At 69.3% G+C, this 12,164-nt stretch overlaps 2 protein-coding genes across 2 annotated transcripts in view; one reads left to right on the forward strand and one right to left on the reverse strand.

Annotated features, from left to right (window-relative positions):
• Nucleotides 1-1,673: 1,673 nt before the first annotated feature.
• On the forward strand, nt 1,674-8,036 carry PIPOX (pipecolic acid and sarcosine oxidase). The gene is made up of 8 exons (XM_006032872.3): nt 1,674-1,826; nt 2,271-2,419; nt 4,067-4,280; nt 4,391-4,573; nt 4,802-4,954; nt 5,177-5,335; nt 5,516-5,591; nt 5,908-8,036. Exons 1-8 carry the CDS (start codon nt 1,701-1,703, stop codon nt 6,036-6,038), a joined length of 1,191 nt encoding a protein of 396 aa, XP_006032934.1. The 5' UTR covers nt 1,674-1,700; the 3' UTR covers nt 6,039-8,036.
• A 394-nt stretch (nt 8,037-8,430) lies between these two features.
• MYO18A (myosin XVIIIA) overlaps nt 8,431-12,164 on the reverse strand; it is a 28,147-nt gene continuing 24,413 nt past the window's right edge. Inside the window, exon 39 of the mRNA XM_025214574.1 lies at nt 8,431-9,758. Within this exon, the coding sequence (XP_025070359.1) occupies nt 9,611-9,758 (148 nt within the window). The 3' untranslated portion in view covers nt 8,431-9,610. The remainder of the gene's footprint in view (nt 9,759-12,164) is intronic.

The raw sequence follows: 12,164 nt of genomic DNA on the forward strand, positions 1-12,164 counted from the left end.
GAGCAAACGCCATGCCCGACCCCCTGGCCGGTGGGGGGGCACAGCGGGTAAAAGCCCCTCGGCCCCCTGCCCGAGGGCCAGCCACCTCCATGTGCCAGGCTCGTGGGTCTGCACGTGGCTGGAGGCAGCACGGGGCGGGTGCCGGGTCGGCCGGCGGTGCCAGCACCTGGCGCCGGGGCATCGCTCATGAGCTCTTCGGTTCCAGCAAACAGACGAGCGCGAGCCCTGCAGCCCGCGTGGATGCAGGGGGGGGTCGGGCAAGGCCAGGGGGTTATTCCCCCTGCCGCTGCCCCCAGCCCAGGAGCAGGCTGACCCCAGCGCTGTGCGGGCCCAGGGCCTCTGGGGGGTGCGGGGTCCCGGGGCGGCCCCCAGAGCCGCAGCTGCGGCCACACGGAGGGCGAGGGAGCCCCCCGCCTCCACCGGCAATTAAACCCGCGCCTGTTTCTGGAGACAAATTGGAAAATGAGCCTCAGCCGCCGCGCGGCGCACAGCGAGCCCCGCACCCGCGCCACGCGCTGCCGTCGCCAGCTCAATTACGCCGCGCATCGCCTGATTAAGATGTTGATGTGTAAACAGCGCGGAGTCCCCGGGGAGCCGCATGGGCAGGGCCGCCTGCCGGGGGCTGCATGGCTCTGGAGCCCCCTCCCCAGCCTGGCGGGGGGCCACCGCCTCCCCAGCCAGGGGCTCAGGCTGCATGGGCCCTGCGCCTCTCCAGGCTGGGGAGAGGAAGGGCCCAGCCGGCTGCACGGTGGAAGGGCTCTGCCTGCCCCTGCCAGCCCCGGGGCGGGGGCCCGATGCCAACGGGGGGGCACGCGGCAAATGACAATGCCCCCAGGCACGCAGCAAGCCGTCCGCAGAAATTGCCTTCCCCGCAGGCTTTCACTTATCTCATTATCCAGCTCCTAATGTGCTTCCCCCCCTGCTCCCCGCGCTCGCTCGGTGCAGAATCTTATTAGCGGCTTCGCAGCGGCGAGGGCACCGTCATCTCGCCCCCTCCAGCGTTCATTACCTTCTCTAATAAAGGCAATCACCGTCGTGACGGGCGCAGCAGCAAGGCACTGCTGCAGCGCGGTGATCGCGCAGGGGAGCTGCCTGCGGGTGACCCCAGCAGGCCCACAGCCCCCCAGGCCGGGCAGCGGGGTAGCACTTGCCCTGGCAGAGCCCCCAGACCCGGGCTTGATGGAGCCCAGAGTCCTGGAAAGGCGGCAATGCCACAGGCAGCGCCTCTGGCTCCTCTCCCTCTCTCCTGGGGTTGCCCCCTGCGTGGGCGTGGGCGAGGTTTTCCTCCCTTGGCCGTAACTCCATCCCTTGGCCTCATGCTCTCTGGGCCCATAAATCACAGGCTGGGCCCCGGGTGGGCAGCGCAGGGCTGGGCATCTCCTGCACCAGGTGCTGCTTGCTGCTGCCCTGATGCTTACAAACGCAGCATGTTAATGCCAGGAAGGACCAAAATAAATCAAGCTGCTCTGCAGGCTGGCGGCCGGGGGGGGCTGCAGCTCGGCCTGCTTCCCTTGCCCCAGCGGGTGCCCTCTGGGTGCCGCAGCAGCCCCCTCCATCCCCACGGGCACAGACGCAGGGCCTCCCACGTGCTCGGAGCCGCGTGGGGCCGGAGAGGGGGGGGACCAGCCAAGCCAGTGGTTAACTTTGGCCCGGACCTTGGCCCCACTCCCGCCCCTTGGCCCGGCGCCCAGGGCCTGAACATGGCTGCTCCGAGCTCGGCCGGCAGCTCCCTGTACGATGCCATCGTCGTAGGCGCAGGGATCCAGGGCTCCTTCACCGCCTACCACCTCGCCAAGCAGGGCAGGAGGGCCTTGCTGCTGGAGCAGGTACCAGCCCCCCGGCCCCCCCTGCCTGGGAGCCCCGCGAGCGGGGCAGGCTCCGGGCCGGGGGAAGCTGGAGCAGGAGCAGCGCGGTCTGGTGCCGAACCCCGCGGGCTCCCAGCTGGCCCGGAGCCGTGCCAAGGCTCGGAGGCTCCTCAACCCCCGTGAAAGCGCTTAGAGCCACGTGCCCGACGCCCCGCGCCCGTCTCGGGGGGACAAGCGGCTCCCTCTCTCTGCTGATGCAGGGGCCTTGGCAGAGCTCCCAGAGGAGGGCGGCTCGAACCCGGCAGCTGGGGCTCGCTCGCTGCAGCTGGCCCGGGGCCCAGGCTGGATGGCAGGTGCCCCGCGGCAGGGAGAGGCTGGCACTCGCGGGGAGGAGGACGTTGGGACCCCTGCCCCACTCCCCGCCGGCCCACCGCCTACCAAGGCTGCTCTCCTCTGTGCCGGCAGTTCCCCCTCCCTCATTCCCGGGGCAGCTCCCACGGGCAGAGCCGCATCATCCGCAGCACCTACCCGCAGCCGCACTACACCCGCATGATGCCCGAGTGCTACCGGCTCTGGGCGCAGCTGGAAGCAGAGGCGGGCACCCAGCTCTACAGGTGAGAGCGGACGTGCCCGGGGGCAGGAGCAGCCGGTCAAGCTGGGACCATTTCCCCCTCTCCGGGGTCCCATCCAGCCGTGGCCATGGACGGGTCCCCTGCACCCCCTGCATGTGCTAGGATGCTTTCCGGCCCGGGGGGCAGAGGGCCCGGCAGCCTGGCCTCCCTGGCCCCACAGGTCTCTGCCCACCCCAGGCTCTGGTTTTGCTCCGTTTTTTAAATGAAAACACACCAAACTGCCCCATTTCTGATATGCAAATGTCGCCTCCTCCAATCAGGGAGCTCGCTTGCCCCTTGGGCTTGGGGTCTGTGCCGTGGCATCCTGCCCCACAGCCTGGCACTGGCCTGCCCTGTGACTAGGGCGGCCCCTTGCCCGCTCACCTGCAGGAGAGCCCCTAGCCTGGGCCGAGGGCTGCGGCCATGCCCACCTCTGCCCCTTGCCTGCGCCACGCGGCCAGCCCCAGCCCCCCGCGACTCGGCCCAGGCTCCCCTGGGCACCGGCCGTGGCCCTGACGCACCAGGGCAGAAGGGGAAGAGCTCCAGCGCTCGGGCCCAGGCACGGCCCGAGAAGCCAGCTGCAAACGGGGGCTGCGGTGCCCCCAGCCCCCGACGGCCCACGCGGCCTCCAGAACGACCGGCCCAGGCTCCCCGAGCTCATTTGTAGCCGAAGCCGGAGCCGAGGATCAGCATCCAGGGCACTGACTCGGGCTCCCCCCCATCCTCCATGCCCTGAGCTCCTGCCCGCGGCGGGCCTGGGCCCCCTGGAAAGGGCTGGACCCCGGGCAGGATCGGGCCCACCAGCCCGCGCCGATCCCCGCTGGGAGCTGCGGCACGCTGCCTGGCAGAACAAGACAGATTGGGACGGTGCGTAATTTATTTGACTCTATAAAGGAAGAGCCATTAAGGAAATAAGCATGGAAATGATTCTCCGTCTACTGGGGTCATGGCTAATGGAGCTATCCATCTCGGCAGGCGGGCGCAAGGAGGCAGCCCTTGCGGTGGGGATGGGCCGCCCGGCTCCCTGCCTCCCTCCTTGCCCGGGGCGGGCGCGGAGCCCTGGGCTGGTCTGCCTGGTCCAGAGGGCAGAGCCGGACGCCTGGGTCCCTGGGAGCGCAGCTGCTGGCACAGGGCCCGGCCGGCCGGGATCAGAGCCATGCAGAGCTGCAAGGAAGAGCCGGCCTCTCCTGGCACAGCCACAGCCGCTGTCCTCGGCCCCGGGGGCATCACCCGCTCCGGGGACCGGGGCCAGGACACCTGGGTTCTTTCCCTGGCCCTGGGCAGGGCCCTGGCGGGAGGGTGGGGGTCGTGACACTGCTCTCTCCTCGGACGCAGCCTGGGACGGGAGCGGGCAGTACCCTGCCCCCGGGAACACCCTGCCCGGCTGGGAGATGGGCCCCGGGCGAGGCACCCGGGGCAGCGGTGCACGTGCAGCCCCCAGTTGCCCAGCCGTCCTGGTGCAGCAGCCCTGAGACCACGGTGCAGCCGGCCCTGAAACGCTGCGAGGCCGAGCCCCCCGCTTGCAAGGGCTTCACTCCCCTGTGACGAAACCCGGGCGAGAGGAAATGGGGGCAGGCTCCAGACCTCCTCCCCTGGGCCCGGGCAGGAGGCTGCTCTGCGTGATGCCCAGCTCTGCTCTCCCCCATGCAGGCGGACGGGGCTGCTGGTGCTGGGGGCGGAGGGCAGCCCAGCCTTCGGGGCCTGCCTGCAGAGCCTGGCCCAGCACCGCGTGCCCCGAGAGCTGCTGTCGGCGCAGGAGCTTCCCCAGCGCTTCCCCGGCGTGCGGGCGTACCGCGGGGAGACGGCCGTGTTCGAGCCCACCGCAGGCGTGCTCCGCGCGGACAAGGCGCTGCGGGCCGTGCAGGTGGGGCAGGGGGAGTTACCCCCGGGCAAGGCTGGCCTCGGCTCCCTGTGCCCCATCCTGGGACAAGGGGTGGCTGTGAGGGGCTGAACCCCGGTCTGTGCCCGGTCCAGGACCTGTTCCTCCAGGCCGGCGGGGCCCTGCAGGATGGCGAGAAGGTTGTTGCCATCGAGCCGGGGCCCGTGGTGACCGTGAGAACCAGCGCAGGGGTGCACCGGGCCGGGAGCCTGGTGATCACCGCCGGGCCATGGACCAACAAGCTTCTGGCCCCGCTGGGGCTGCAGCTGCCCCTCCAGGTGAGAGCGGTGCCCGGGCAGCCAGGGCTGCACTGGGGGAGTTGCCGGGCTGCTACTTGCACCAGCACCCGTCTGCAGCCTGGCCACACGCGTGGCTGCACGTGTGTTGCACGTGGCCCTGCTGTGCCTGGGGCGGAGGGTGTCTGTCTCACCCGCTGCAGCCGGGAGCGCGGGGAGCTTGCAGCTGGGACCCTCCTGCCCAGTAACCGCTGCGCCCTCCTGCCCCAGCCCCTGCGTGTCAGTGTGTGCTACTGGAAGGAGAAGGTGCCTGGGACCTACGGGAGCCCCGCGCGCTTCCCCTGCTTCCTGAGCCTCAGCACCAGCCAGGCGCCCCATGACATCTATGGGCTGCCGGCCGGCGAGTACCCGGGGATGGTGAAGGTGAGCACGGCTGGGAATGCGGGCCACGCGGGCACACAAGCACGTATGCACACACACATGTGGACACGTGCAGAGGCACACTACACATGCACAGGAGAGGGGACCCACGCATGTGCACAAGTGCAGCACACATATGCACATGCGTGCTCACAAACACACTGCTAGTGGCACACACTCAGTTGGGGCTGCCCGTGACGTGGGTGTCTCCCTGCTCGCCGCCAGGTCTGCTACCACCACGGCCGCCCCGTGGACCCCGACGAGCGGGACCGGGAGCCCGAGGGCTCGGCCCTGCCCGACATCCAGATCCTGCGCGGCTTCGTCGGCCAGTACCTGCCTGGCCTGGAGCCCGAGCCGGCAGTGGTGGAGAGCTGCATGTACACGGTAAGGGGCGCTGGTAGGGGCAGGCCGCGGGCAGCTCCCCCCCAGCTCAGGTGGGCACTGGCCCGTGCACAGACCTCACCCTCAGACCCAAGTCCAGGGTCAAGGGCAGCTGGAGCTGGGATAGGACCCAGGAGTCCGGGCTCCCAGCAACCCCCTTGTTTGACCCACTGGACCCCGCAGATCACCCCGGATGAGGACTTTGTGCTGGACCGGCACCCCCAGTTCAGCAACATCATGATAGGGGCTGGCTTCTCAGGTAAGCGGGGTGGGGGCCACAGCTGGGCACCCTGAGGGGCACAGACAGCTCCCTCCTGGGCCAGGCACCCCCTTCCCTGCTCCAGGACACCCCCAAATGTACATGTGCCCCCATGCCAGGCTCTGGGCCCACCACCACCCCCTCCCCCCAGCCACAGGGCAGAGCAGCTCCAGGCTCCCCTACGGGCAGGGGCAGGGGCAGGGGCAGTGCCTGGGACACTGTGGGCAGCGGGGAGGGCAGGACGCATGGGGTAGCCGATGGCACTGCGGGGGCTATTCCCACCTCTGGAGTCTCCGCTCTCCTCCTGCCTGTGCAGGCCATGGGTTCAAGCTGGCGCCGGTCGTCGGGAAGGTCCTGTGCGAGCTGAGCCTGGGGCAGGCGCCGTCCTGCAACGTGGAGCCGTTCCGGATCCAGCGCTTCCCCGGCCAGCGCCGGGCGGCCCTGTAGGGCTTCACGGACCGCCAGGAGCCACTGCCCAGCCCAGGGACCCGCAGAGGAGGCCCCAAGACACCTGGTGCCCCCACGGGAAGCTGGAGGAAGACGCTGCCCCGGAGCCCTGCCTGCCCACGTGAAACTGCCCCTGCCTGCCTGTCTCCGCCTGCGTCCGGGGCCGGCCGGAGCAGCCGCCCGGAGCACAGGACACATCCAGCGCGGCGGGCTGGGCTCCAGATGGGCCGTGGGCCCGGCTCGCTCCACCAGCGCCAGGCCCAGAGCAAAGGTGCCAAGAGCAACAAACCCCGTCCAGGCCCCGGGGCTGCTCCAGGCCCTGGCAGTGCAGCCCAGGCTGGGACCTGGAGCCTCAGCCCACGGGGCCGGGAGCTCCCTGAGGCGGGTGGGTGGGTGTGTGAGGGGTGGGGGGCACTGGAAAGGGCTCCGGCACAGGGTCATGCAATGCTCAGGCCTGGTCTAGGACCGGGACCTCGGGCAGCTCCCTGCTCGTCCAGCCCCGGGGCTCCCAGCCGACTCCGGCGCCCGTGTCCTAGGCAGGTGGGCAGCAAGACACCCAGGGGCTGTGGCCGGGACAGGTGCAGCGCTGAGCCCCCTGCTTCACCTGGGTAGATACCAAGGGCTTGGTGCTGAGCATGGAGCCGGGGGGATGCACCAGGTACCCCAGGGCTGGCGTTGGCTCCAGGCTCTGCAGGGCTCCCGAGCCCTGTCCCCTGCCGGCACCCGGAGCTGGCGCCTCCCCGGCACTGCCGTCTGTGCCGTGGCGGCGCGCGTCCACGCCAGACCCTCAATACGGTACGTGGCCAGACTCATGAGGACGGAGCCGTCCTGGCAGGGAGAGACGCTGCGTCGAAGCAAGTGAAATGTTTTAATGTTAAATGTGCCGTTTCATTATCGTTAGATCGCCCGCGCCTAATGAGAGCGCATTAGTGCGGCGGCGGCGCGGCGGCGCCCGGGGCCGCGGCTGCCCAATTTGTTTGAGCTCGCAGCCAGCTCTTCCCTGGGCAGCTGCGGGGCACGCCGCTGGATCGGGGCCCTGCCCACCGATGCCCGCATGGCCAGTGCAGCCGGGGGACCCCCAGGCCCCCGTGAGCCAGCCAACCCTTTGGCCGGGGTGCAAGTGCCAGCCTCGGGCACCCTGCTCCTACCCAGGGAGTCGTGCCCGGCGCGGGGGGCTGGCTGGTCCTGAGCCCCCGGCCGCGGTGGCTGCTCTCTCGGGGAGGCTGCTAACGGATTGGGATGCTGGGGTGTATGAGACTAACGAGCCCGCGGCTCCCCCAGCACAGCACCCTGTAGGGCGCAGCGGGCAGTGAGAGGTGGATAAGAGCTGCATGCCCGAGGGTGCCCGTCTGCAGCTAGCAATCTGCGCGTGCGTTAGGATGCAGAGACTATTTCAGCCCCCCACGGCCATGGAGCCCTCCCAGGCTGGGGCACGGCTGGGGGAGCCTCGCGTCGGCCCTGCGCCCCCTCCCAGGCTGGGCTGGGGGCCCGGAGAGCCCAGCCCCCCCCGGGTGCTGCTTGGCTGCGGAGGAGAGTGACTGCTCAGCACATTTCCCCGCCAAGGCACCAGCCCATAAATCAAGCACGAGGAGCGGGCTAGAAATGTGCCTTGCCTTGCACTTTCCCGCCTGCCTGCTCTGGGGACAGCTCCACAAATGCTGCTGTGAGCAGGGGCCGGGGCCGGCTGCAACACGGTGGGCACAGGAAGGGCTGGCATGGCTCAGGGCTCCCCATCGCCTATGGCCAGGGCTCGCCCGCCAAAGCCGAGCCTGGTGGGCAAGGACAGGGGGTCCCCATGGCCTGCAGACTCTGAGCTGGGGTCTGCAGGTGCTGCCCAGGGTCTGTTCGGAGCCACCCTGGGCCCGGGACGGGCGGCAGAGCCACCCCCTGCACCCCACCGTGGAACGGGCAGGAGTGCGGGACCCCCACCTCCGCCAGCTGTCTCCCATGGCTCGCCAGTGCCGCCCAGACAGGAGTGCAGCCTTTGGAGGTGCCCAATGGCTGCAGGAGGGCACCCTTTGTGCCCCAGCCACGTCTGGGACGGCCACGAACCAGGCCCAAGCCCCTGCAGGGGTGCACCACCATGCACGTGGCAGGCACAGGCAGCCCCGCGCTCCCCGCCCGCTGCGCTGCTTCGCAGACGGTTATTTATGCGGCGCCGCTTCTCTCCAGATGACTGCGAGGAGCAGAAAGCAGGTGGGCCGGCCCGCGGCGCCGGCACGCGCCATCTGCTCCCAACGAGACGAGATTTGTGGCCACGATCTCCCACGTGCTTGCTTCCAGGAGGGCCCTCGGCACCACACTGGGATCGGCGCCCGGCCCTGCGCCATGCCATGCCAGCTCCAGCTCCCCCAGCCGGCGCGGTGCCACGAGCGAGACCTGGCATCACCAGCCGTAAATGACATTTATTTTAATATTTAACAGAACCGGACAGGGAAAGACGCACAGCTGAACTAGTGCAAAACAGACAGACAGCGCCGGGCCCGGGCGACTCCACCCCGCGGCGGCCGGGCCAGGCGGGCATAAATTAGCAGAGGGGGACGTACAGGTCGGGCTGGCCCGGGGTCCCGTGGCAGTAGTTGAGTCCTTGGGGGGGGGCAGGGATGTTTCCTTGGCATGAATTCGGGCAGCTCGTTCAGAGGTGGGCGGGGGGCGGCCGCGGAGACGTTGCTGCCAGCAAAGGAGTGCCAGAAGTGAGGAGGTGCCACGGCGCGGGCTCTCCGCCGCCCCGTAGGCATGTGCGTGTGTGCGTGCATGGGTACATGTGTGTGCATGTGTGGGCTGGGGCAGGGTGACATTCCCATGTGCTGGCACAAGCGGCTGGGGAAGAAAGTAAAGCAACCCCCCCATCTCTCTCCCTGAAAGCCGGGCTCCAGGCACTGGGCCCACGTGCAAAGGGCGGCAGCAGCGTGAGCGTGAGCGTGCACCTGTGTGTGCGACACGGCCCCAGAGGCACAGCGCTGCTGCCCCCTGCCCGTGGACACAAAGCGCCGGCGCCCGGCGAGCCAGGGAGCTGGGCGCCGTCTTTGGCTCAACGAGGAGGGAGAAGGCGAGAGCAACCGGGGGTGACGGTGTCAGATGGAAAGGCAGCAGGCACGGAGGGGAAAAGCCCCCAGAGCCCAGCCCAGCCCCTGCCCCGAGACCCACGCGGCCCCGCTGCAGCAGCCAGGGGGTGGCCACGGGGGGGATGTGGCAGGACCCCAAGGAGCAGTCCCCCCGAGCGCCCCTGAGCCGGAGTCCAGTCCCAGGCGGGGCTGATTCCCCCATTATTGCAGCCCGCCTGGTGCGGGGCAGCGGGGCCGGAGGGGCAGGGGCAGGACGGGAGCTCTCAAGAGGGACGTTTTCCACCCTGCAGAGATCCCGGCTGCGGCCCGGGGGGCGAATGCAGCATTTCCCATGCGAGGCGCTTGCTGAGGGGCTGCGGCCAGGCGCCCCTGGGCTGTGCTGCCCAGGAGGAGCGAGGGGCCGGCCCGACGCTGCCCGCGGCTCCGTGTTCCCCCCGTTCCACGCAGCGGCCGGCTGAGGCTGCGGACGTGCCGCAGCCGTGCCGGAGCCCTGCCCTCCCGGGAGGGCTATGCTGAGGAGTCGGCGGGCGGGCCCTCGGCGTCGCTGTCGCTCAGGTAGCTCCGGGAGCAGGCCCGGGGCCTGGACGTGCTCTCGAAGGCGTCTCGCTCCTCGTCCGACTTGTCGTAGGCAAAGGGTCTCCGGGACCCGGGGGGGCTGCAGAGAGAAACACACGGTTAGCAGTGCCGGGAGCGTCGCAGGGGCTGGCGCGGCGGGCCTGGTCCCGATCCGCACGCTCCCTGCCGCCCAGGACGCCACACTGGAAAGGCCTCTCTCAGGCCGGCACTGGGTCAGCACCTGCTACCTCGCCCTGGCCCTCAACACCAGTCGTGGGTCGGCTCCTGGCACCGGTGATCTGCACATGGAGAAGCTGCCCAAGGCATGAGGTGCCGTGGCCGGGCTGTGCCACGCACCGGAACGGATGCATTTGGGACGCCATCTCCACAGACACCCATGTGCCAGGGTCGCTGCCCGCAAGTGCCCACGTTGGGGCGGCCGGGGGCTCCGCGCACACAAAAACCCTTTGCAAACTCAAATACAGCCACAGATTCATGCCCGCTGAGCCAACACCCCGTCGAGCTGCAGGGAACAGGGCTTCTGCCCTCTGACTTCCATCACGCAGGCGCAGGCCCACACCTGCCCCTCCTTCAGTGCTAGCATCAGGCAAGAGGTCCCACAGCCCCAGAGCAGCTTCCCCGCGCCAGTCCGGCTCCACGTGACCGATGCCCGCCTGCCCCCAGTGCCGATGGAAACCCCAGCCCCAGGCAAGACCAGCTCCGCTCCGGCAGTGCACGGCCTGCCCCGCGTCCAGGGGAGCCAGGCTGCAGCTGCGGCTGGAGCAGGAGCAGGAGCAGCGCAGCCAGCAGCCATCCTGCAGCACACCGAAGGCTTTCCCAGGCAGCGATCAAAGCTGCACCGCCAACACGCCTGCCTGGGGCAGGGCCCGGAGGCGACCACCCACGCCCCGGCCTCGGTGCCTCTCCTCGCAGCGCCGAGCTGCTGCAAGCCACCGGGCAGAGTCCCAGCGCTTTCCTTGCGACGGACTCTGCCGCCCTGTGTTACTCTCTCACACACACACACACACACACACACACTGCAATGGGTGCGTGTTAGTAACCCCGATGTACATGCAAGGGGCCGGCCCCGCCGCCAGCCTCTGCCGCATGCTAGGGGTGCCCAAAATCTCCCAGGGAGCACGCAAGGCACTAGGGCCAAGGGCATAATCCTGCTGGCAGGGCACACAGCCAGGTGCGGGGCATCTTCTGCCACTCCCAGGCAGCTTGCACCTCGCCGCAGGCTCTCCCATGCAGGGCGGCATGAGCCTGCCTGGGAGCAGCTCATTCCTGCCTCCACCGGGAGCAGGCCACTAGCTTCACCAGAAATAAATCCAGCTGCGTCCTTAGAGGCTCCTGAAAGGCCAGGAGGGGATTAGTGTGTCTCAGTGTCCCGTGCCCCATGGCCGCTAATCCCCGCCAGGCAGACGGGAAACAGCTGGCAGCCCTTTGTGCATCATCGCCTTGAGTTCCTGCGTCTCAGCCCCTTGTCTGCACCCCGGGGCTCAGAGGGACAAGAGCAGCCGCGGCCGAGGACTCCAGGGGACATGCAGGAAGGCCTGCTCTGGGCCTGGAGAGCTCTGCAAGTGCCGCTAAGGCATGGCACAGCTCATTAGCCGCGGGCACAGGCTTCCCTCTCCCTGGAGCCGGGGGGTGGATCAATGTCCCCGTGCCCGGTGCGAGTGCGGAGCTGCCCGCTCAGCGGCTCCTGCCCCCAGATGGCCTGGAGCAGACCAGAAGGGCATGCAGTGGAGGGGCATGGGTGGATTAGGGGTGGCACGGAGAGGAAGGGGTGTTAGTGGCACGCGCACATGCTGCGCGGCACAGCACGGCACGGCACTCTGCAGGGCACCTGCTCAGTCGCTCTCGGGCCGGTACAGGTACTTCATCATGAGGCTGTCCACCTGCTTGCGCCGCTGCTTCTCCTCCTTCTTCCGCTGCTTGCTCGACTTCTCGGTGCCCTCCCCGCCCGAGTCGGGGTCCTTCTTCTTGGGGCCCTTCTTGACGCTGGAGCTGCTGCGGTAGGACACGGTGGAGCCGGAAGAGGTGTCGGAGGACGACCCTGAGCCCGACGACGGCTGCTTTTTCTTGCCCTTCTTCTTGGCCTTCTTGCCGTGCTTCTTGGAGCTCTTCTTCTTGCGCTCCGAGGAAGAGGAGGTGTCTTCAGAGCTGCTGCTGCTGGTGCTGCTCCGCCGGCTCCGGCTGCTGCGGGGCCTGGAGAAGTCCAGGGCAGAGGCCGAGCGGCGCAGGCTGCCGGTGGCACGCTCCGTGCCTTCGGCCTGCGCCGCGCTCCGGCTGCTCCGCACGCTCTTGGCGTCGTCCTCGTCCGAGTCGGGGTCCAGGCTGGAGCGCTTGAACTTGATGGGCTTGTAGCTGAGCACCTCGTTGATGGCAGCCTCCAGGTCGGGGTCCAGGTAGGGGCGGTGGCCGACGGGCCGGATGTCTGCATCGCCCAGCGGCAGCTCGTCGGAGGCGGCGGTGCGGGGCCGCGGGGGCACGGAGAAGCTGC

This window comes from Alligator sinensis, unplaced genomic scaffold (genome assembly GCF_000455745.1).
Source record: "Alligator sinensis unplaced genomic scaffold, ASM45574v1 scaffold1244_1, whole genome shotgun sequence".
Taxonomy (NCBI): domain Eukaryota; kingdom Metazoa; phylum Chordata; order Crocodylia; family Alligatoridae; genus Alligator; species Alligator sinensis.

What these genes read in the sequence shown, in the direction of transcription:
- PIPOX (XM_006032872.3), top strand. Translation starts at nt 1,701, where the DNA reads ATGGCTGCTCCGAGCTCGGCCGGCAGCTCCCTGTACGATGCCATCGTC. An exon ending in GCGGGCACCCAGCTCTACAG is followed by an intron (nt 2,420 to 4,066) that starts GTGAGAGCGGAC and finishes TCCCCCATGCAG; the next exon opens with GCGGACGGGGCTGCTGGTGC. An exon ending in AGGCGCTGCGGGCCGTGCAG is followed by an intron (nt 4,281 to 4,390) that starts GTGGGGCAGGGG and finishes TGCCCGGTCCAG; the next exon opens with GACCTGTTCCTCCAGGCCGG.